This window comes from Mesitornis unicolor, unplaced genomic scaffold (assembly GCF_000695765.1).
Source record: "Mesitornis unicolor isolate BGI_N332 unplaced genomic scaffold, ASM69576v1 scaffold40844, whole genome shotgun sequence".
NCBI lineage: Eukaryota > Metazoa > Chordata > Aves > Mesitornithiformes > Mesitornithidae > Mesitornis > Mesitornis unicolor.
This window is the reverse complement of record NW_010180213.1, coordinates 13010-36405: the sequence shown is the minus strand read 5'-3', so window position 1 is coordinate 36405 and position 23396 is coordinate 13010. Positions and strand designations below refer to the sequence as shown.

General features: G+C 41.7%; 1 protein-coding gene across 1 annotated transcript in view; it reads left to right on the top strand.

The window, feature by feature from the left end:
• Window positions 1–23194, top strand: part of PDIA5 (protein disulfide isomerase family A, member 5) — a gene marked incomplete at its 5' end in the record, with an annotated part of 88081 nt that extends 64887 nt beyond the window's left edge. Inside the window, 3 exons of the mRNA XM_010183035.1 lie at window positions 11095–11165; window positions 19845–19979; window positions 22988–23194. Of these exons, the coding sequence (XP_010181337.1) occupies window positions 11095–11165; window positions 19845–19979; window positions 22988–23068 (287 nt within the window). The remainder of the gene's footprint in view (window positions 1–11094; window positions 11166–19844; window positions 19980–22987) is intronic.
• Window positions 23195–23396: the final 202 nt, after the last annotated feature.

The following is a 23396-nucleotide window of genomic DNA, read 5'->3' as shown; positions in this document are numbered from 1 at the left end:
TAAATAATAAAGATTTTCAGCAGCAATGAGAAATAATAGGGGGGAAATGCTGCCTTTTAATGGTTCATAAGGGTGGCAGTTGCCAATGTTATTAACTTGCCAAATAGCCTCAATTTGTGGGACTCAACAGGGTTCGCAGAATGGGTATTTTTAATAAATACTTTGCTGGGAGCTGATTTCCTGTTCTCTGTTCAGCAGTGAAACTTTCACTTCACTGAAAATTATTTTTGTCAGCTGGAAAAGGCTGTTTTCTGAAGCCTGACCCACAGGGGTTACCCAAAGAACACCCAGAAGTAAAGTGTACTGAGGATGATTTTAATGAGGTGGTTTTGTATTGAGTAAGTGGCTGTACTGTGACAAGAGGATGTGCAATTAAAAGACATCAGCCTCCTTGGCTCTTCACTTAAAAGTTTTGTAGGATTTTTCTTTCAGAGCTGGAAGAAGTGAACGAGGGTGCTTACACCTGATAAAATCAGAGAAGAATTCAGGGTGGTGTTTGAGCCATTAAAGGCTTTATGTTGTTCCAAGCTATCAGTGGGAGATGGTACCTGGGTATTGTTCTGATGTAAAACAAGGAGACTTCTTTGGCTTCCAAATCAAGTGGGAATCTTGGCATCAGGACTGTGTGATGGGTCATCCTCTGGCCATCAGTAAGAAAGAAATCAGATAGGGATTTCTTTGGCAGTAAGAAATGAGATAGTGATCACAGTTTTTTTCAGTTCTGACTAAATCCATCCTGCCCATTGCTGTGTGTTTCATCAGCAGTGCATAAAATGCTGAGAGCTAAAGCAAACGTGCATTAATTTTACCCACAGGCTTTGTTGAAAATTTTAATCATTCTCTATCCTGGTATGTTCTTCCTCTGTCTTTTCACAATAAAAACTGCCCAGTTTCTTCTGTCCAAGTTATGCGTCGAGGAATATACAACGACAAAAAAGCATTTAGCCGAGAGTCCTTGCCAGAGTGGGTTGCACTGTGTACAGAGTGGGTGCAGACAGTGTTTTGGCTATTAATGCTAACAGCCAGGAGGGCCAGTATGCTCCTCCAGGTCTGCTACCTTGTTCGTGGGACCCAAGCTGTCATCAAAAAGCTGTTCTTAAGAAAGCTTTAATGTTTCCTTCTCACCCCTCCCATTTTTTGAAGTAAGCAGGGGCAAAGTTGGTCACACTGTACCTCAGCCTTTGCATGGGAAGGTTTGGTGAGATAATGCTGTGTTCTGGCTAAGCTGGCCTGCTGTAACAAAACAGCAATTTTCACTCACCATGAGGCTTCAGCCAGTGGCTGCTGGGCATGAGATGACCATCTGGGACTCGGTGCTGAGCAGACCTGGGTGGTGTAGTTCTATATGAAGGATGCACAGAGGAGGCTAAAATGCTCTGCAGTTGAGTTAATGGGTCCAGATGCACCGAGCAAAGCAGCAGCACAGATTAATTCAGTGTCCCATGATGGCCTCAAATTGGCTCCCACCAAGAGGTTTTCCCATTGCTTGCAAGCACGTCTTGTTAAGTTTTCATTAGGAGGCTGCATCAAAGAGCCTGAACAAAATGTGCGTGTTTGCAAATGAAGCTTAAGCTATCAAAAAATTATTAAAAACGTGCTGAACAGAAAGAATCCGTTTCAAGGCAAAAACCCTTGCAGGAAGGATTTTCTGGTTGTTGACTGAGGCAGAAGTAAGGTCTGGACCCTCTGATAATGAGGCTTTAAATCCTGCGTGGGCTGGCGCTGCAGAATTTTGATATGTTGGCTTTGCCGCTAACTGGTTTCTCTACTGCATTAGTGGTGCTCTTGCTACAGGCTCACATTAGTGAGGTGCATTCCTGTCGGTGTAAATAGTGCTGATGCCCATTAACAGGCTGGTTTTGATAAAGGATGAATTTATAGAGTGGTCTCTGCAATCAGGCTGGCAGAACTGTGCTAAGCCCCAGTGTTTGTGTCGAGGATATTAATTAGCGCCGAGAGAACAGTTTTGGCTGCTCTCAACTCAGAAGTTGAGGTACTTCACAGGACTGTGCATCACTGTGATGGAAGTGCTCAGAGATGGCTGTTGTGAAGCTGTGGCGTTAAGCTAAAATTTGTCATAGTGATCCAGCTCCTCTTGTTTTGTAAAACAGCATTCATGCTTTAAATCTGTTGTAACCCTGAAATGTTACAGCTGCTTGAATTGGTGTGAAAAATATTACCTATATATGAACAGGTCATGCTTGTGAGAAGGGGAAGAGGAGGGAGATGCATGTCCTTGCCCCATAAAATTCTCTCCTTGCAGACACACAGCTGTGTTGATGCAATGTCACCTGAAGTCTGTGTGGGGTACATCAGGAGACATTTAACTGTGAATACGCCACCCACCTTTATGCACTGTTGTCAAACCCATTTCCAATAAGACAGATGCTTTTTCTGATGATGCATTACCATAACAGGGGCTGCTTTTGAGCCTCACTTAATGCAGGTGTAGTTCAACAGTGCCTCCCCCAGTGCTCTGCCGGACTGCTGCTAACTCAGAGCAGTTTATCCTCTGATTCTCAGTTGTATCTGCTGGCATGTTAGATGGCAAAACGATTTTGTTTGCTCTTTACCTATGTTTGCAGTTAACCAAGGCTGATGCTGACTTTGTTACCCGCTGTTGCCAGCTTCTTTTGTGCCACGCGGGCCAGTGACACAGTTTATCTGGAAAATCCAAATCTGCTGGAACTGATGCTTAAGTTTTGCTCTGGATGTCACTGTCGCTCTTTAACCCTTTCTCTCCAGAGGTGGCTTCCCATACAGCTTTCCGTCTTAAAGAATTACTTGTTGCCAGATGCCAAGTGCTGTCATGTTATTTGTAATTTGCTGCAGTTGGTCATTGCCTTTTGTAGTAGATAAAACAGTCCAGGAGTTTTGTGCCGACTCTTTCTCCTCACATTCGCAGTTTGGCCTGTTCTGATTACTTTGCTGCTGCTATTGCGATTGTTTGTGTCCAAGTCTGTGGTTTCCAAAGATTTGAGTTTTGTATCCCTGATCTCTTCTGTATACCCCTGAAGTGCAACAAAATGAGAGTTTGGATAGCTTGAAAAAAACCCACAGCAAAACCTACCAGCAGGCTGTGAAATTGGTAGTAGGTTGCCTGTTGTTGTTAGGAGTAGCAGGGCAAGCCCTGGTTGATCTGATGATTAACTGAAAACCTTATGACTTTTTCAAATCAAAGAACGAATTCCCCTCCTTTCAATTAGTAATAACTCATGTCTTGTATATATGATCACGCTATGTGTCAGGTCATGTCATAAGATGAGCTTTGGTTCCAGATATTCAATTAAAAGGCCCTCCAGTTCTCTACTGGTAGAACAAAAGCAAATTAACCTTTCACTAACATCTCCAAATGCCTTTCTCAAATCTGCCTGTGGATTCAATAACATCTGTAGCTACATGAATTGTGTTGGTTTAAGTAGTATACCCTTTTTCAGCTCTTATCTCTGCAATTACTGTCTGTGGCCTGTCTTTCCTTGATTGACCAAGTAATATTCTTAATTCTAGTTAATCACTTGGAGCTCTTGAAGTGGAAAGAGGCTTTGCTTTACTCTGTGGTCTACAAGCTCCCCAGTTTGCTTTGATAGCTGTGCAGTGTGCTGCTTTCACTTGCTTAGAATTGCAGTCATTTAAAAACCAATAACGGAGGGCAGCATCTACCCCTGTTATTTAGATAGTGATGATTTCAAGCAGAGATGGAGAATTGGAAAGTCATTCCCTGCTCTGCACTCTGCACTGAGAGCTCCATCCTGCCACGTGCTGAGCCCTCTGAGGCCCCAATGGTTTTGCAGTTGAGTGAATGGGGTCAGCACCTTGCAGCCCTGCTCCCCATCAAGCAGGATTGTGAACCCTGAGAGTCACTTAACCTCTTCCTGACTCCATTTAACCTTGGGTGTAATGACAGGGGGGAATAATCACGTCTGTCTCTCTTAGGGACAATTTGAAGCGTAATTAATTGATGTTAGTTAAAGCATTTGAGATCACCCGTTGAGAAGTACTAAAGGAAGCTGGGAGCTAAAGGAGGAGCAGAGCCCTTCCTCACGCTGAGGATAGAGCAGACAGCACAAATGCCACAGTCTCACAAATCACTGGGCTTTCAGATCTCCTCTGAGGAATTGGCCAGGACTTTGCTATGAAAATACAGACAGTTTAAGTTAGTTTAATGTTTGATATACAACATTAGAATGTATATCCATTTAAGCTATCTCTTTGAAAGAATCTTATTTAAAATACATGCACACTGCTTTGTTACTTATCAGATTTTATTATGTACAAGATTTTAAAAGCACACACAGAAAGAACATGTGGGGTTATGCATCATTCTGTATTAATGGTGGACAAGAAGTATAAGGAAGTGCTTTCTGAAGTCAAAGCGCCTGTTCTGCGCTGGTAGAGCCACTTTGGTTGGGATGCTCAGGTTACTATGAGCTGCGGCTGTCCTCCCCTGACCTGTGGGGCTGGTGCTCTGCAGCCCCCAGCCCCTCGGGAGGCTGAGACAAGGACAGCAAAACCATACATATCACCTCTGTAGCAGTTTCAGCTCGGCAGTGTGAGTCAAGGACAGGCTGCAGTCTGATCAGGTGAAGAACCACTGCTTGAAAGCATCTTTTTCAGAAAACCATTTTCTTTCAGACTAAAAATCACTAGTGATGGGGAATGTGAATTTTCTGCCTGAGTTTAACTGGCTTCAGCATGCAGCCAGCTCTGGAGGTTACTTAGCCTTTGGCACCCAGTTTGAATAGCTTGTAATTGTAAAACTAGACTTTCTCAATTTCTGTCACTTCTTAATCCTTGGATTTAAGCTATTGACACACTGAGCTTCCTGACTCCCTTTGCCATGAAATTCACCTTCCAGTCCTGTTATTTTTCTTATGGGTCTTCTGAGCCCCATCCAGTTTGAGCTCATTCTTGATTTGTGGACCCAGAACTGCAAACAGCAGTTAGGAGGTGCCAGGCATAGAGACCCTCTCCGCCCCTACTTAGTATTTTCATTTATATATTCAGTGAAGTTCCTTTTGACAACTCCATCGTTTTCTTTCAAAGCTATATTGCTACTATTGTTTGGATTTCGTTTGCTTCTAATACATTTAAAGCCCCTTATATACTCAAAACATCATTATTACCTCTGTTGACTGTAGATACTGCTTTGATGTCCATTTGCTGCCTTTATCTATTTTGTAGAAATTGTTAGCTTTTGATTTATATTCATTAAAAACAGCTTCACCTTTCTTCTATGTGTTATGCTAATACAGATTCCACTCTTCTAAGGAAACTGAATTAACCTTGTACTGTTCAGCTGTAGAGAGGTTATATTATATCACTGGGCTTTGTAGTTTCAAATTAAACAGAGCATGAAGTAACTTAAAGGACGTTTTTCATATTTAAGCAAGCAGAAACCTGTGTTTTTTTGGAAAAAGGAACTGATTCCTTTAGGCAATTCTGAAAATTTAACACAATTTTATTTTAAATGTAATAAGGTGACTGTTGTCCAACAGGGTGCGTCTGTTTCATGCACTACTCTGGAGACATCTTTACAATTGCCATCTGGTCCTAATAATTTTGTACGTTGAAGTTTTAAGAATCTCTAAGTTTTTCTTTTGACTCACTATCATCTCGAAACAATTCACTTGTTTAAAAAAAAGAAACCTCGTCCAAGGAGAAAATCTCCATTTGAATGTAATAAAGGTATGTAGGTTATTCACTCGATTGTTCAATTGCTTTGAAATCATCTTTGCATCCCTTCTGCATCCCATGGGATGCTGTAATTACTGGAAATGTTTACAATTCCGAGTACAGGATATTATTTCTGTGGATTTATTGAATTGCTACCACAGCATATGCTCGATTACTCTTATGTTTGGGGCAATGTGCACTTGGTTTTTAATACCAGTTTTGTGTCTTACTTACCTTACCTGACAAATGAGTTTATATTGTTTTTTCTTCAGTTTGCATTTGTTTAAAAAAATTACAGTTTGTAAGGTGATGTGAGCACTTAGTAAGTTTTTCTATTTCCCCATGCAGTATCTTTGTTTTACATCATGTATACAAATGTTTTGTGGTATGATACTGGAAACCACATCCAGCTCAACCCTGCAACTTTTTATGTCCTGAAGACATAAACCAAACCAGTGTTCAAACCAGTGTTTTCATGAGGCTGAAGCCAGCTTCTGCCTTGGCCTCTCCAACACCTTTCTGTGCCCAAACCAACGCTGCCTCATTGGTCCTTTCCTCAAAGACACCCAGAGAAGATGCTATACTGTGTAGTTGTTCCTGCTATCAGTAAATTAAGTCCAGAAAAAATAAGCTGGGCTATATATTTTCCATCAATTTATCTCCCAAAAGACTTACTAGCTTTCCTTTAAATGCCTCTCTAATTAGTGGAGATTTAATCTGATTCCCTCTCCCACTCAGTGATAATGGGTCTGAATGAAGCCTGCTTGCTTGCTTACTTGATTTCCGTTCTCTGCTGTTCTTCAGCCATTCCTCTTGAATTTCTGCCCACAGAAACTGTGTTTTTCATGTACTGAATGAGTGGAGAACTGCTTGGTTTTCAAGGTGAGGAATGTGACGGTGCCTGCTGTGACTGTACTGCAGTGTGTCTTCCCAGCCGTTACCAACTTTATGGCATGAACGGTGGGAAAAAAAACCTGTAGAAAATACCGGATTCATGTAGCATTTTAGATTTGTAGTGCAAAGGCAAAGAGAACGTAGAACTCCTCTATTGCAGGTGTTCTCACACAGATCCATGCACCTGTGATTTAAGCAGGCAGCCCTCATCCCCTGGCAGGCTTCAGAGGTCAGGCAGAGCAGACACCACCACAAGGGTATCTGGGGGGGCCTTCAGAGTGCAAAATTTTGAGCACAGAGAGGTGAGAATGTCTGGCCAGAGCTGTAATAAAGCTGTATTGTTTGCTGATTGGGAATGGAGAATGGCCTTAACATGTGCCATCACATGTGCGTTAGATGTCAGGCTCCCTTGCTTTCCTGCCAGGTGATGCAAGTGTGTTTCTGCATTAGGAAATGAAGTTAGCTTGAGATTTGCAGAAGTGATTAGAGGTTTTTAGTGCCAGTGCTAGGATCCTGTGGAAAGGCTGGATGTTCCTGGAGCAGATTTCTTTCAGATTTCTCAAGTCAGGCACAGGAAATTACTGTTCAGTTCACACCTGCTGTTAACCCTGTTGAGATCAAATTTGACAATGGTGCTAAAACGAAGAAAGAAAATTACTAAAGCAAATCCCTGCACCTACTTTAGAAGGCTCTGCTCCCAGAAGTGCTAATTTCAGTGCTGTTCAACTGAAAGTCCACCTCTTGGCCTTGTAGGAAGCCTGTGTGCCTAGCATAGCATAGCACCCAAATTATTCAATTAAATGAAATCAATCCTCCCACTTCTTTAGTCCATAGTGACTTACTGTCCTATAAATACTTCTGAGAAGGGGCAGGACCTTTTGATTCTTGACATCATACCCACACCTTCATATGCCACCAGTTTAATCTCCTTTCATTGCAACCCATCTGGAAAACCCTTTGTAAGGAGCCTGCACACTTCCTATCCTCATGTACAGTGCTCGGTACATTTCCTTTCTTTGCACTTTCAAATCTGGTAGATAGTGTTAACACTTAAAATAAACGTGTGATAGTGGGTGTGAAGAGGGAATGGGAAGAACAAGTTTTCCGTCTGTCAAAATGAAGACATCAACCTCTGCTTTTATTTTTTTTGGCATGTGTGCTTTAAAAAGAATGACTGGGTTGGGTGACTTCCAAGTGTTTGCTGCATTTGGCAATCCTTCTAAGTTGTAACAGATGAAGTTCTGCTATTCCATATGATGTGCTCCTTCCCCCTTTTTCGGTGACTCCTTGAAATTCCATGGGAATTCACATCTGTTCAGTGGATGGATGTCCAAGGCTAACAAAATGCCTACTGGACTTGGAGTCAGCTCTGCCAAAAGCCATATGTTTGTGTTTTAGTTTTACAAGCACAGTGCAGTAAAGAAAGGAGGTTGGGCCAAGGGAGAAGTGAGAGGAGGAAGCCTGGAGCTTCAGATCAGTAAATGAAGGTAACTTTTTGTTGTTTGGCATTAGAGTGGGAAGATGAGAAAATCACAGACAAGAGGAAATAAAAGTTGTGAGCATAGAATCACAGAACGTTAGGGATTGGAAGGGACCTCAAAAGCTCATCCAGTCCAATCCCCCTGCCGGAGCAGGAACACCTAGATGAGGTCACACAGGAAGGCATCCAGGCGGGTTTTGAATGTCTCCAGAGAAGGAGACTCCACAACCTCTCTGGGCAGCCTGGTCCAGTGCTGTTACCCTCACTGAGAAGAAGTTTCTTCTCCAATTGAAGTGGAACCTCCTGTGTTCCAGTTTGTGTCCGTTACCCCTTGTCCTATCATTGTTTGTCACCGAGAAGAGCCTGGCTCCATCCTCGTGACACTCACCCTTTATATATTTATAAACATGAATGAGGTCTCCCCTCAGTCTCCTCCAAGCTAAAGAGACCCAGCTCCCTCAGCCTTTCCACATAAGGGAGATGCTCCACTCCCTTTAGGAACTAATTTAACTAGTAATAACTAGTTTAAAGGAACTAATAGGTTCCTTTATTAGATGCTTTGAATTACATGGGACTCCTCTCCTCTCTCCATGTGGTATTTTTGACCACAACCCCAAAGCCTGTTTGATTTTTGCCTACCTTTTCCAAAATGTCATAACAGTCTAGATAATCAGATGCTCCCTTTTGGCCTTACAAGTTGTGAATCTTTTCTGAGAACTGTGCTTAAGGCCCTTTTTGATGCCACCTATTGAACACCATGCAGCAGCACGTGCAGTGGTGACTTGCTAGAGTGGAAGGGACATCCAGCAGCTGCTGATGCTTCTCTGAGCAGTCACCAGCTAAAGAGACACTGCTTTCTTACCAGTCGTTTCTTGGCCCCTGTAAATGGCAGCTTACATTTTTAATAACCATTAATACCCTGTTCTCTGCAGATCCAGTACCCGTGAGGCGGGAAACTGGTTGACTGATGTATAATAAAGGTGTTAGAGGGGGAATAAGAAGACCTGAAGTCTCATATTTCTCTTGAACTATCTTTTATTGAAAGTTGCTGTTTGAATTCTAAATGTTAAGCTCAAGATTATAAGCAGAAAGGGGAACCTGAAGGGTTTAAGTTTTTAGGAGCCTTTCTGATTTAGTGTAACAGTTGGAAGTGCTTTAGAGTAAACTACAGAGTTCAAGCACGTAGACCAGAACAAGTGTTCTTGTTTTAGGGGTGCCTGATTTTTCTCATTTTCTTGTCTCTGGAATTCTTTTTAGATGTTGTCACCAGTTCTGATTTATTTGTGTAGAGCAGTGTTAACAAGTCAACCGAGGCAGTCACCCCACAGTACAGGACATTATCCAAGATGTGTCAGGAGACCCGCCTGACCCGAAGGCTTTTTGGTATTGAACGGATAGAGCAGGCAAGTGGTGAGAGAGAAAATGGGTCACCAAAGTGAGCTGATGGACATAGGAGCAGCCTGGAGCCCTAGCCTCCACCACCTCCTCCTTCTTTTCTTGACCATTTTCTCCCTGTCAAATGCTGAACTGCTCAACAAAGTTAATAGTTTGCAAGCTGTGGAGGACCTGCACTATCTCCCAGTGAAACACTGCTCCTCTGAGGATAGACTGCCATTATGCTGCGTAGAGAGTTTGAAGCCATTAAGATGGATTTGCAGAAGTGCCTCAGTTTCCCAGGAAATGACCCCTTGACTTTTCAGTATTCTTAGTTACTGCATAAGCTCTCCTTGTACTTATACACGTGTATGTCATTGCAGTGTTTTTGAAAGTCCATCTTGAAGAAAAAAGATACTCTAAAATTCAAAGCAGTGCAAGTAAGAGATGAAATTGCCTTTTGGTGAAGATGAAAGGGGTGTGTAGCTTTCTCCTTTGTGAAAGTGTGTGTGCAGTGTTCATGCACAGATACTGTTTTTCTTGTCAGCTAAAAGAGTGAGTGCAGTTTATGAGAGGGTGGCTGCAAGCCTCCTAAGAGAGCATTTTATCAGTACTGACTTAAAAGTAACACAGCCACTTGTTTACTAGTATTTTACAATGATGAACAACAGTAGCATAAGCTGTAATTGGAGTTGGTGAGCAATTCATCTGTGCTCTGTTCTGTTCCTATCCAGCAATAATAACAGGATGAACTCTTTTGCCTTTGCTAGTGTTATACAGGCTTGACAGAAGTGTGTCCATTCCATTTTTCCCTGCATCTAAGCAAAAAATAGTGTCCTGAGTCTTTGCATGGGAAAAACCTCTTTATCCTATGTTTGAAAAAAGTAATTTCTTACACATAGGCAGCCGTTCTCCCACACAAAGCTGTGGGGTTCTTGTGTATTGTGTCAGTAAAACTTCTGGGGTTGCCTGTTTAGTGCTGAACAGGAGGAAGGTCTCCGCGAAGGCCTGCTGTGGTCATCTTAATCCAGGACTGGACATTTGCTCTCCATACATGAAAGATGTGTGCCCTGTTGGACTTGCTCCTCTTGCCCTGCCTTGTGATCCTAATGGCTTGGCCCTAACACAGACAGTTCCCAAACACTTCTAAAAGGCTCCCCTTGGTCTTTAATATGGAATTTTTAATCCAGCAACTTCCTTTCCAAATTCCAATCTTCTCCTGTTCACAACTATGCCATCTTAATTCCTGTGCACAAATGTAGCTTGTAGATGTGGCAACAGCAGTAATTGCCCATATGGTAATGCCCAGGAGGAGGTACAGCAGCAGGGAAACATTTTGGTGGTTTGTGGCTGGTGATCTTTCAGTGCTCTTGAGGGACAGGCAATAGAGAGAAGCCTCCTGCACCCATGGGTCCCTACATAGGGTGTCCCTTAACTGAAAACATACACTTAAACTACTTGAAATGAGAGGGGTTTTAAACACATGCCTAGGTTCACATAACTGACATGCGTTCTACAGATGCCTTGTCCTACTCTTCCCAGAAGTGGAGAACTCTTGTTTAGAATTATTTTAAATACAAATTTTCTCTTAATTCACCTTGTATCTTGAGTTTGTCCCAGTATTTTATTTACAAGTAACGTTTATGCTGTTTCTTTCTTCCCATGTCAAACAGGGTGCCCACACTGTAAAAATGCCATTCCACATTTTACAACCGCTGCCGAAGTCTTTAAAGAAGATCGAAAGGTAACTTGCTATTAATACTTTCAAAGATATTTAGGAATGTTTTACACCATTTGTACTTTACAGGCTTTGCTTATTGATCAGGTGTTAGGCTTGTAGATAAAATTGCTGTTACGCTAATAGAAATGCATCTGCATCTTAAAGGTTGTGTCTTTTTGGTCAGAGTTACTCTGATTTATTTGTTGTCTTTTCTGTTTAATTCTTTATGGAGGAGTCTTTTCTATGAAGCAAAACACATTCTTTCTCATTAAAAGGTTAATGGAAGATAATTTACATAATCTTCATTCCCCTTCAACTTTTGTCAACCGAAGTGGGGTGCATGTCGAGAACCATAAATTGTGTGACGCTCCTGAAAACCTCAATCATATAACTAATATTTGCTTGCGTAGCATAAATATATTTCTGTAAGTTGCCTGCCTGACTTAAGTCTAGGATGTTGGGCCCTTCTAGGACCCTCATGCTTCTGCCTTGAAAATACACCTGATGGCTGAAGCACACCAGTTAATTTCTTTGCATCAGCTGAATGTTTTAACTGAATGTGTGCATATCTAGGATTAAAAAAAAACAAACACCTTGGCCACTGGATTTAATCAGATAACTAGTTAGAAACCCACTTATTATCTTTGAGTGAACTGTATTTCATTCTGATCTCCAAATTTGTTCCAAATTCATGATTGCTTTGTGTTTAGGTGTGGCATGGAAAAGATTTGGCAATTTCATAGGAAAATGAAGAGGTAATTTTGAAACAGTTATACTCCTATTAATCTGCCTGTGACCATAAGGGAAGAATTTCTGGTGTGTTCTTTTGTCTTTTCGTCTTATCTTTTCTGTAACTCACAGAAGATGCATCAGATTGACAAGAAACAAATCATTCTTGTATCACTGCATAAAATTAGAAGTCCATCACTTATGCCCTCTGGCACGCAGGAGATTTAGAGCTGTGCAGCTTTCAGTTCTCTTACTGCTGTAAATTTCTGTGCTCAAATGCCTTTTGGTTACTTGTTTGTTTCCAAGATCTCTGAGAAAGTATCCTTGTTTTCCCACTTCTCTGGTAGTTCCCAACGAAGCCTCTCTTTCCTAAACTCATTAAAATTTCACTCAGAGGAGATGAAGCAAATGTACCAAACAATGTGAAACTTGCTTATTAGAGCCTCAGGATGTATTAACAAGCAATCTGAATCATGGTGCGGTTTATTGGACATGGTGGTGACAGTAAATGCAGGCTTGTGAAGCTTTCGGTTCAGACTGCGGGTTATGAAAGGACTCCAAGAGCAGAGCAGTGATTGACGGCTGCAACTCTTGCCTTCAGTTTAAGGCTGAAGTGAGGAGGTATAAAATGTAATGAGTTGGAACAGGAGAGCCGGTAGGGAATATTAAGGCTGGTACAGTTTCGAAGAGGTGTGTGCAGTTAGGGAAAATGATGTTATTCCACCCCAGTGAGTTATGGAAGTGCCAGGGATTGATTATCTGGGGAGCCCTATTTAATTGTGTACAGCCATAACCTGCCAAGGTGCTTCTTGCTGCCAGTTTGTGCCCTTGTGGAAAAGTAAATAAACCTGTGTAAGACTTAAGAAGGGCATATGGCTGTTCCCACAAGCAGCACTGGGCATATTCACATGCTTCAAACTGGGCTGAGCCTTCAAGCTTTGGCTAATCTGTAGTTCTGTAGGGTTTCAAACTTCTGTGAAATTACTGCTTAAGAGGGAAGAAGTACTTATTCCTTCAAAAACAGGGAAAGATTACAGATTTTAATTTTTAATCTGTAGTAGTTTCTTTTTTTTCCCTCCTGGAGAAAGTTTTTTTCACTTTAACAGAGTATGGTAGCATTTAAACTGTGTCTTCTTTTCAACAGGAGCGATCACTCAATTAAACATTTAATTTTGCAGGAGCCAAAGAACAATCAAAAACATTCTAGCTTTGAATTGGTTATCAATGGTATCTTAAAAGGTGTCCTCCTTTGAGAGACTTGAGTCTTTATTTTGGAATTTTGAAGATGAGCAGACCTTGAAGCTGTTAAATATGTCTCTGGCTCTGCAGATTTGCTGTAAGGGGGTGGTTTTGGCACAGAAGCATTTCCCCCCGGGGGTTGTGTGTAGGGCTGTGTGCTTTTTTCATCATCGGCACTGCTGGAGTCAGAGTTTAAAAACGCAGCGCTCGGAACGTTGGCCCCAAGTGTCAGGTCTTGTTGGCCACATCGCTGCTGGTGGTTTTAGCAGAAATCCTGAGCCTGCGTGCTTGCTGGGGCAGTGGTGTGGCTATTGCAAAAAACACGGCTCTGGGTGTAAGCCATAAACCAGAGCCTCTGCGTCTTTCCATGTACCTGGAAAAATTCCAATAAGACCAGATCAGTGGAGAGGTTGGTCTGGTGAAGCAGTTAGTATATTGCTTTCAGTTATTTAAAAAGAAAACAATAAAAAAAGAAAAAGAAAAGCCTTCTGAACCAGTTTTGCTTTGGGGCGCTGTGGCCTTTGCATACAGCTGCCAGGGGAAAACCTGTAGCCTGTGCTCCACAGCTTGAGTTTTGGCAGTGACCAGTGTACGTCAGAAAATGCAAATGTGAGGATTGTCACATTGCTGAACAGATTGAAGAGCAGGAAGGCATATTCACTAACTACTCCAGAGACTCTTGAAAGGGCACCAGCTAAATCTTCAACAACTCTGCATTCTGCCTTTTGGCTGATCCTAAAGTTCAACTTGAAGGAACTGATTTGTGATGCTCCAGCTTGGATTTGCCGAAGGAAAGCTCTTGACTCCTGAAGGCCTCTCAGTAACAAATCTCTGGAACTCCCTCAAAGGGGCTGCTTTTGGACCAATCTTCTCCATTTTCACAAAGACTGTTCCTGTACAAACGCACTGACCTAAATCAGGGCACTGCAGACTGGGTTCTAGTGAGTTTGTACAGAAACAGCTGTGGGAGCTGCAAGTCAGCAGTGAAACTGATGAGTCCCCAGTACGTATTGCAAACTGTGGTTTGCACCATGGTTTAAATCATTATACCAACCAAATCACTGTCCAGAGTTATCCAAATGAGTTAATATTTTAATTTGGCCAAGGATTTGATCTTTATTTGCTTAAAAGGCATGTGTGGAATTTCTTTTTAATCAGACTTAACTAAGTGTGGTGATGTTAACACTGTACATCATGGTGCCTACTAATGGATCTTCCCTTTGCAAATAGGTCTGCTTTGAGAACAGCTGATGAATTGCAGCTATGGTAACGCCGCGATGACACATCAGGGCATCTAATAATGAATCTTCCATTTGCAAGGCCTTTCATATTGAGAACAGTAGCTGAATCGCAACAAGCTTTAGCAGGCTAGCTTATAGCTCCCGTTAGGATCCAGAAGAGGTAATATAAATAGAAACCTGTGGAATAATCATAGAGAAAAATTCACATCTGTCTTATTCATGGATGCTTTTAAGACATTTGGAAACAACAGGCTTTTTCCCCCTAACAATCCAGTAATTGTCATCTGGAATTGACTATACTTTAAAAATGTTGTTTGGAAGCATTCTTTTCCATGCTGCAATTTTACTTTTTTTTTTAAATTTTCTTAAGCTTATCATATATCATTCCTCTCTGAAATCAATATTCAGTTAGTTACTCACTTCCATTTTCATAACAAAAGTCAATATTAGCTCCAGCAGAGATTTATTTCCTTGAATCAATAAACCAGTGTGTCACAGTACATATTTTAACAGGAGAACAACTAGGATTGCAGGGGGTATTTTTACTGTATCATCATGTGATGACTGGGAGACAAACTGTTAAAATGAAGGGGTTTTAAGAATAGAAAGGAGTTACCCGGAAGGTTTAAGGGATCCCACTTTCAATTTTCAACACATCTATTTGAACCACCGGATATAATCATGTTCCTTACCTGCAAGATCCCTCTAGAGCAAAAAATTGTTTCATAATTATGTTGGAAGGGAACTGTGTATTAGATGTGTATGCCTGATGTATGATTAGATGATACTGCAAATACTTCTTTCTCTTTCTAATACCTAAGCAGTAAAAAAATAAGGCATCATCCTTCTGATACAGCTATGGCACGTGGAGGTCAGTGATCACGTTTTCAGCGTAGCTCCACTTCTATTTCAGCACCTAAATGAGAAGTTCTGATTTTTGCAACAGCTCAGCATTTGCGATCAGACCGCTGCTTCTGAACAATATGCCATGCTCTGTTTTGTTTTTTAAGAGCTCTTCAGAGCTGGTTATACATTGCTCACATTCTAATGCCGTGTGGAGTTGAGTTTGCAACTCTGTAGTTAAGCTCTCACTTCTTGGTAAAACCATGAAATGTTGCTGTGGGACTTCCTTTTTCAGATAAAGATGTTTTCTAGTCCGAGATATTGCTAGAGTTGTGTTAAACTATACTGACAGTGGGATAAAGGAAAAATGCATACTAAACTGGTATTATTTTTACATTTTATTATTATGCATTTTTATTATTATACATACTAACCTGGTATTATGAATTATTATAAGCTGCATACCAGTTGTGAGGAACTACCAATAACAAAAAGAAATCTGGATATACTCCAAGGAACTTCCTCTGGGGTCCACTGTCTCTGATTGACTTTCATTTCATTTGATAACTATTCTATTCCTGCTACACCTACTGAACAGGATGGTGATAAACCTGAACGGCATTGCCTCTGGAGAGAGAACTTGCATGTAATGATGTATTGTCAATATCTAAGGCAGCACAGATACAGCACATAGGATTTTTTCTTTCTGTAATGTTTTTTCAGTGGATTTTTCCCTCTGGTTATAGGAAAGTTAGGAAAGCTCAAGAAATTAAATTTTAGCCCTCACAATCAAGATATCCATAAAATCAATCTTGTCTTCTGAAAGCTGGGTTTTTTCCATAATGGACATTTGTGTGCGTGTGTGTGTTTATTTCTTACACCAGCATTAGGAGAGTTTCTTGCTCTCACAGATTTTTAGAGAGTTCTTTCCCCTCTTTATGAGAGGGAATTCATGAAAGATGATGCCAAGTGTCTTAGCTCCTGGTTACATATCAGGGATGTCTTACTCTTAATCTGTCTGAAATTTCTGGTTGAATAGTTAGTGTTTTTGCAAGGCAAAGCTTATAGGTCTTGATAACCTACACTTTCCATTGATCTTCCATGTAACTTGTTGCTGGTAGTTGCATATGAAGATCATTTCTGAGAGTAGTTTTCTTCAGAAGACTTTAAGCAGATTTTGGTAGAGGGTTTTTGGGTTATTTTTTCTGACTCAGTTTCCTTCTTTAGTGATGCAGAAAAACAGATAGTTGCTAAGAAAATTGAAAATGAGAGGAAAACCTTCCTGCAATGTATCGCTGCTCAACTGAACCAGGACTTTCTTTTTGTAGGCTGCTGCTTTTTATGTGCAGCCTTTCAGTACAGTCATGAAGTGATTCACCCTAACTGAAAACTGCTGCAGGAGACTCCTCTACCAAAAATTGACTTTAATACTCACAGCCCATAAAAACACAGACAGAATGAAACAAAGGGCATCACTGCTGTTTGCTGAAATTCTGGTATGTCTCAGAGTTCAGCTGTCTGAAGTTGATAGAATTGAGATTGCAATAGGTCCTCAGTCCAGAAGTGCGTCTTGCTGAAGTGTTTTTCCGCATTACTTCTCTCTTCTTGCTGTACGCTATATTTGATCTTCCGCTGTGAGACAGGCAAGACAATTAGGACTGTGATGCTATGGTAATGAGTGCATAGAGATGGTAGCAACCTCTATATTTAGACTGCCTTAACATTTCCACTCTAAAGTAATCACTCAAGCTCTCGTAAGTACTCTTACTCAGCTACTGCTGGCAGCAGGCATTTGAAATGCAGCCTTGGATACAGTCTTGGGAATTAGATGTCTCTCTATGAAGTTTTGCTTAGGTCTGTATAAGTTACAAGGCTTTTGAAAATTGCTGTTTCTCTTCTCTCACTGTCTGTAAAAATAACAGGAATGTGTTTTCTGAAGAGCTGGGCTCGAAATGACATTTCAGGAGCAGTAGCAAGTCTGTGGGGCTATGTGGGAGCTTGCATCAGGAGCTTGTCAGAGAATGACAGACCCTTGACACGTCCTCCAAATGCTGCTCCAGGTGTACATGTCCCTCACCGTTAGACCTGTTAGATTAGGTACAGTGTTAGACTAAAGCAACTGTTGTGGCCAGACTTATACTGGGATCTTTGTGCATTATTTCCAAGCATAACAAATGCACAGATGGACCAGCTTAGATTTCCATTTGCTATAGAGGAGAGCTGCATCTCAGGCAGACTACTAAGTATTTCTTTCAGACACCATTTTCTTATAGTCTATCAGTCATCTGTTTTGGGGCAACAAGTAAGGATACATTGAACAAGGTTAACAGTGCCTTACAGCATTGCATTCTTCCACCATGCTCTGTCCTCACTTGGGGCTATTCTCACAAAAGCTTTTTGTAAGTGAAATAGATCTCTTGGCTCCAACCAGAGCCAGTCTAGATGTTTCCAGAGAGATACAGAAAAGAGGGCTTCTCTTCCTTGCTATACACTAAAAGCTAGTTTTCCTAATCTCCAAGACACTATCTAAGAACAAATGGGTCATCAGTCACAGCAGTTTCATGCCTCAGACCAGCTACTAAGACCTATGTGAGTCCACATATACCTTGCCCTTTTTATGGCTGTAATCACTCCCTGTGTGATACTTAGTGCAGTGAGAAAAAAACAGTTTTACTTATTATTCCTACTTTCAGGGAACCAGGACTTTCAGTGTTCTCTGTACATTAATACTGTGACATCAATTAAATGTTTATCTCCATTGTAAGCTTTCCTTTACACAAAAGTGGCCAACAGGGCTGTAAATTCTGGCTGGCTGCTAAGGTCAGGAAGGCATAAATACTTAGATGAAACTCTTTTGCAGTGTATTATTCCTAACCTTTCATTTTAACTGGCCCTGAATGAGTGGGAGTCTTTCTGTTTACAAAAAGGGGAGGAAAAAAAAAGAAAGAAGTGTGATCATACATGTTTTTAACAGCTCTCAAGAGTCCTGTTTTTGTAATAGCCTTATTAATGTTTAAAATGGGAAAACAGAAACCAAATATTTAAGGTAAGAATGCTGCTGACTTTATGTAGTGCTTTCCATCTGAAGATAGAGTCAAGTGAGATCTTACTGAGTATTGTCTTGTCAGGCTTTCAAAGCCAAAACAAAACAAGCAAATTAACTGAAGTTGGCTTTGCCAATCTCTTTAATTACTGCTAGGATAATGAGATCAGGTTTTCTCGTTTTGACAGTGTCATCATGAAACTGGAGGGCATTGTGGAATGTTAAGTGATCTTTTAATTATGGAAGAACAGTTCAACTGCAACCCTAAAGTCATGCAAGCAAAAGGTATTTTGATCAGATTGTTTGAAGGAGGCTCGTGGAACAGAAATTTTAAGTTAAGATGTGTGCTATGAAATTAGCGCTTGATACATTGTAAGCCACAATTACAAAAAATCCTTCCTCTAATTTGTTTTTTTACATAGCTTGTACTTAAACCTGTTTGCTCTTCAGCGGAGCATGCAGCGGGCTGTGAAGGCGAGCCTGTGTAAGCAGCAGCGTACGTTCAGAGCCAGAACTGCCGCTCGCGGGAACAGTCAGTGTGAAATCACAGCAGAGGGCTCGGCTGCTTTAAGTAGAAGCCTATAAATTGCATTTTGTTTCAACATCAGAAATGTTAAGTGCAACCCCTCCTCAGTACTTCACAGATTCAGGTTTCAAATGTCAAATGCTCTAAACTAGGGTTAGCCTGAGCTGACTACTGGGGCTGTGAGGTTGCGCTTCCTTGCAGGGACAGAGGGTGTTGCTGAGAGCATGGCAGGCGGCTTCCTACTCGGGGTTGGTTTATGTGACAGTAGCATCTAGAGGTTTCAAAAGGAATTAAAGCCCACTTCGCTAACGGCTGCACGTAACATACAGTCCCTACCTTAAAGGATAGACTGAAAAAAATGACAGGAAAGGAAACATAAACCCAAGCTGAGAGTGCAAGCGAGTAGCATACTGCTTTACTTGCACTACTTGGTAGACGACGTTCTGGCCTCTCACCCATCCATGTTTGACCTTGGGAGAACTGCGTGGAGTTGACAAAAGCTATTTGGGGTAGAAATCATTAATCTATTAATATCCTGTGTAAGTGACCAGCCACGTTTCTCCAAGAACAGAAGAGGTAACTTTTCCAAGCATTAGCCATGCCACAGGAAGGAGGTTGGGTTAGGTGGGTTGTTATCGTCACCAAAGGTCACCCTGTCACTGTTCATCACTTAAAACCAAAGTGCAGGAAAAATATTGCAGTGTGGCAGAGCTGTAACTGCCATGCTTGGATGTCATTTTACTAACACAGCCTCTGGATTTCCCATTCAGAGTCTAACACAGTGCTCAACAGGGAGGCTAGGAAGGTGATTTGCTGCTCTGTGAGTTGAACACACCGTGCAGCTGCACAGGCCAGGTGCTGCTGTGAGCAGTGCAGCATCTCATCAGGAGGAAGCGGGCTTCTGCTCTTCTGTTCGCATGGCTTGACCTGATGACCACCCTCTGATCTTCCTCCACAGCTGCTGTGCTTTTGGCAGAAGACTTGGGCCTCTCCTAGTGTTAAGTCTAAGCTGCAGCAGCATAACCATGAAGTCGAGTCTTGATTTGTCTTCTCCCGCCTCATGCTGATCTCTTGCATTTCAGATCGCCTACGCGGCAGTGGACTGTGCGAAAGAACAGAATCATGACCTGTGTAAGCAGGAGGGGGTTGACGGTTACCCCACCTTCAACTATTACAACTACGGGAAATTTGTGGAAAAATATACTGGAGAAAGAGGGGTAAGTAATAGCAAGAGTTATCACTTGATACAGGGAGGAAGGTCTCCTCTGCCTGTACTGCCTTGCAAGTGAAAACTGCAGAGTAAAATTTTACCATGCTGGAAGGATGTTTAACTGCTTCTGTTGCTGTCTTACATGGATTAATCATTGTGTACCACACCCCTGTGCGTATCTGCATAGGAACATACTTGGTCTATTTTAGAAATGTGAGAATAGGGAAAAGAAGTAGATTTGGTAATGCTTTGTTGTATATTTTATTCTTCAAGCTGAAGTCTGCAAGTGAATTTGGACTGAGTGACAGTGAAGGGTTTATTGCATGGGCTGCTGCTAGGTGCAGAAATGCCAGAAAACACAGAATTTGCTCCTGTGAGTTCTGGATCTGGATTGCGCATACACTGCAAACATGTTACGGGTCCACCAGGCTGCCAAATGGTGACAGACCATTGGTTTTATAGCAGGGACAAAGCTGCCCTTTGGAGACTGGGGGAAACTAAATACCTCATTCTCTCTGATTCAGATTCACTCCTGGAGCTCTGGATGGAAGGACCAATTGTGCCATCTAGCCCATGGGCTGAAGTTTCATTCTTTTGTCCAAATGTGGCCAGCTAATTATATGCTATGAGTACAAGGGGCAGAAATGGCATAGTGCCTTCCGTGGTTGTAAAATGCCTGAAAAGAAGGGAGCAGTCCAATTATTTGTGTGCGTTCTTTGTCATAACCTCCTAGAGGGAGGTTACTTCTCAGCAGGGGTTGATTGCCTGGAGAAGGTAGAGTATGCAAGAAAAACTTGGGGTCTTCAAGCCATCCAGTGTTTTTTATAAAAGATCCTTGCACAACTCAACAAATTATAGAGAAGCATGAAGAAAAAAAGTCAAATTCTAAGGCTTAGATCAGGGTCTTAAAGAAGTTTTCATGGAGCTTTGCCTTCCAGTTTTCTCCCGCATTAGGACCCCAGTAATTACCATTTCGTGATGCTGATCCAGGCGTTGTTATAGACACTGTGTTTAGTTCCAATTGCAGATTTTAAAAGTAAAGATGGGTGCAGTAGCCAACAATTAAGTAAAATTTCAGCCACAATCTTTGTATTTCTAACCCATACTTACAGAAATGATATATGACAGGAAGGATCTGTGGTGGCTGATAAAAAGAATTTAGCAAGACAGGAGTGCTCTGAGGCCACAGCAGTTGGGAGATGATTATCCCTATGCTGAGATCCGTAAGTGGACTGACTAATCCCCTGCGTGCAGCCAACCCTTTCTTGGGTAGCATTAAATTACCCAACAGGAACATCACAATCTCTCTGCTGCTGGCAACTGTGTTCCCCCTCCACCTCTCCCGGAACCTGTGGTCTTCTCCTTGTGCAGCATCAAATTAGGTTTTGTTATCTCCTGTCGTGGTAACGCTGGAGGCAGTGCTTAGCACAATGCCTTCCTTGGGGTTTCCAGGTCTGTTCACACATCTGTTTCAGTAACAAGGGACCATGCTGTTAAAGGACTTCTCATTGGCATGACACCACCTTTTGAGCCACCCTGGCCAGCCACCTCCTACCTTGCAAGAGAAGTCTCAAGAGACAGCAGTGGGAGTCAATGGACCTGTTTACTCTTCTGGATTGTGGCACTAAACCAGTAGCTATCCATGAGTACTTAGTTCAGTGTGGTCCAGCTGGTGTATCATCAATTTATGTGGGCAGGGAAGAAGAAAGCTGTTGTCAGCTGCCATGGGAGCAACATGACGTGCTACAGCAGGAGCCATAGTGAGTGTAGCAGAAGCTCTCAGCTCCTTGCCATCCCATACTGGAGCACTGGCCTTGGGGAAGAGCCCCAGCGGTAGCCTGTAAGTGGTCCTTCACACCAACAAGAGAAATGCAGGTCCAGAGCAGAGATTTTAGGGCATTTCACCCCAAGCAGTTTGAGCAAGGAAGAGTCAGGACACCCTTTGACCCAAGTGTACTTTAAATGACTTTCAGACACACAGCTTTGAAAACTGGGGTTCTCCCATGGGACCTAGTGATTGCCAGATGCCTTCAGATGATCTATGGCCAAAATTTGTCACTTCAGTTTTTTTCAGTGGAAGAATAGTTTTAGAAGTGTTTTGTTGCTCAGCCTTCTCAAAAGCTTCCCAGCTCAGGGTTGTTTTGTTTTATTTTCTTTGGGGTTTGTTTTTTGTTTGGGTTTGGGTTTTTTAAAGTCAATCTTCGGCATCTGTTTGTTGTTCTCTACCTCTTTGTATTTTCCATCTTTATCACCAGTTTTGATTGGCATGTTTTGGGATTGCTTAACAGTAAAAGTGCTGTTACTTGCCCAGATAACTACAGCGTTTGTGTACCAGTGGACAGTGTGTTCAGACACAGGTGCTCACACCTCCACATATTTCAGCCTTTTGAAATGCCTATGAGTGGTGTTCATGCCCAGAGCTTTCTTTGGAAAGGGAAACTGCTGGCATCCAACAACCTTAGAAATCAGAAACTGTAAGTTGTTGAAATACAGAGCTTGGCATCTAGGCAGCCAGGTTTGAAATTGTTTGACAATAATTTTGAGAGTAACTTAAAAAAAGTTTACTTTTTACTTCGTCTGAATGTGGAATGTTTACTTCATCTATGTGTGGAAAAGGAGGAAGATCATTATCAAAATGGTTGAGGGATGAGGAACAGTGGCAAATGTTTGTATAGCCAACAAAAGATCAACTAACTGCTTTTGACATGACACAGGTAGCATACAAATGTGGCATGAAAACGTCTTTGAGTGTCTTTGGCAAATAGGCACCAATGGCATTTCTAGGGACAGATTTTACGTTGTACTTTGAGCTTTAGGGCCTTTTCCTCTGTGCCTCATCTCTTCAAAGTTTGACATGTGGCACCTGTGTGGATATTTTCCCCTTGTGTTGCAGTGGAGCAGCACTGGGTGAGAGCACTGCACAATCAGGCAATGCAGAAGCCGTAACTGTTCTTGACGTGTTGTTTTGGTTTATTTGTAAAAATATGACTCATCTTTTTCTTTCTTCAAAACCAGGAGTCTGGATTCACCACTTTCATGCGAACCCTGAGAGAAAGAGACCATGAAAGAGTGGGAAAGAAGAAGGATGAATTGTAGTTTCTGCCTCAAAAGAAGCTTTCCGCTGCACTGTGAATGGTTCCAGGTCTTTTGTTAATGCACCTGAGACTTCACATATTCTCAAGACAGAGACTTTTTTTATAAACAGCCATGGCCATTTTGTACAATTTTGAAATAAAGTGAAACCACTTGATTTTTAAAAGGAAAATAAATTAGAATGTTGCCATAATGTTTTAAAGAAAACTTAGCATTTTCTCTCATGTTGTGAGACTATGCCCACTGACACTCCTATGCAATATTTTTGTAGTCAGTAGTGTGTCTGTAGGTGATGTTGTTTGATAAGGTGATTTTTTTTTTTAAAGATGTT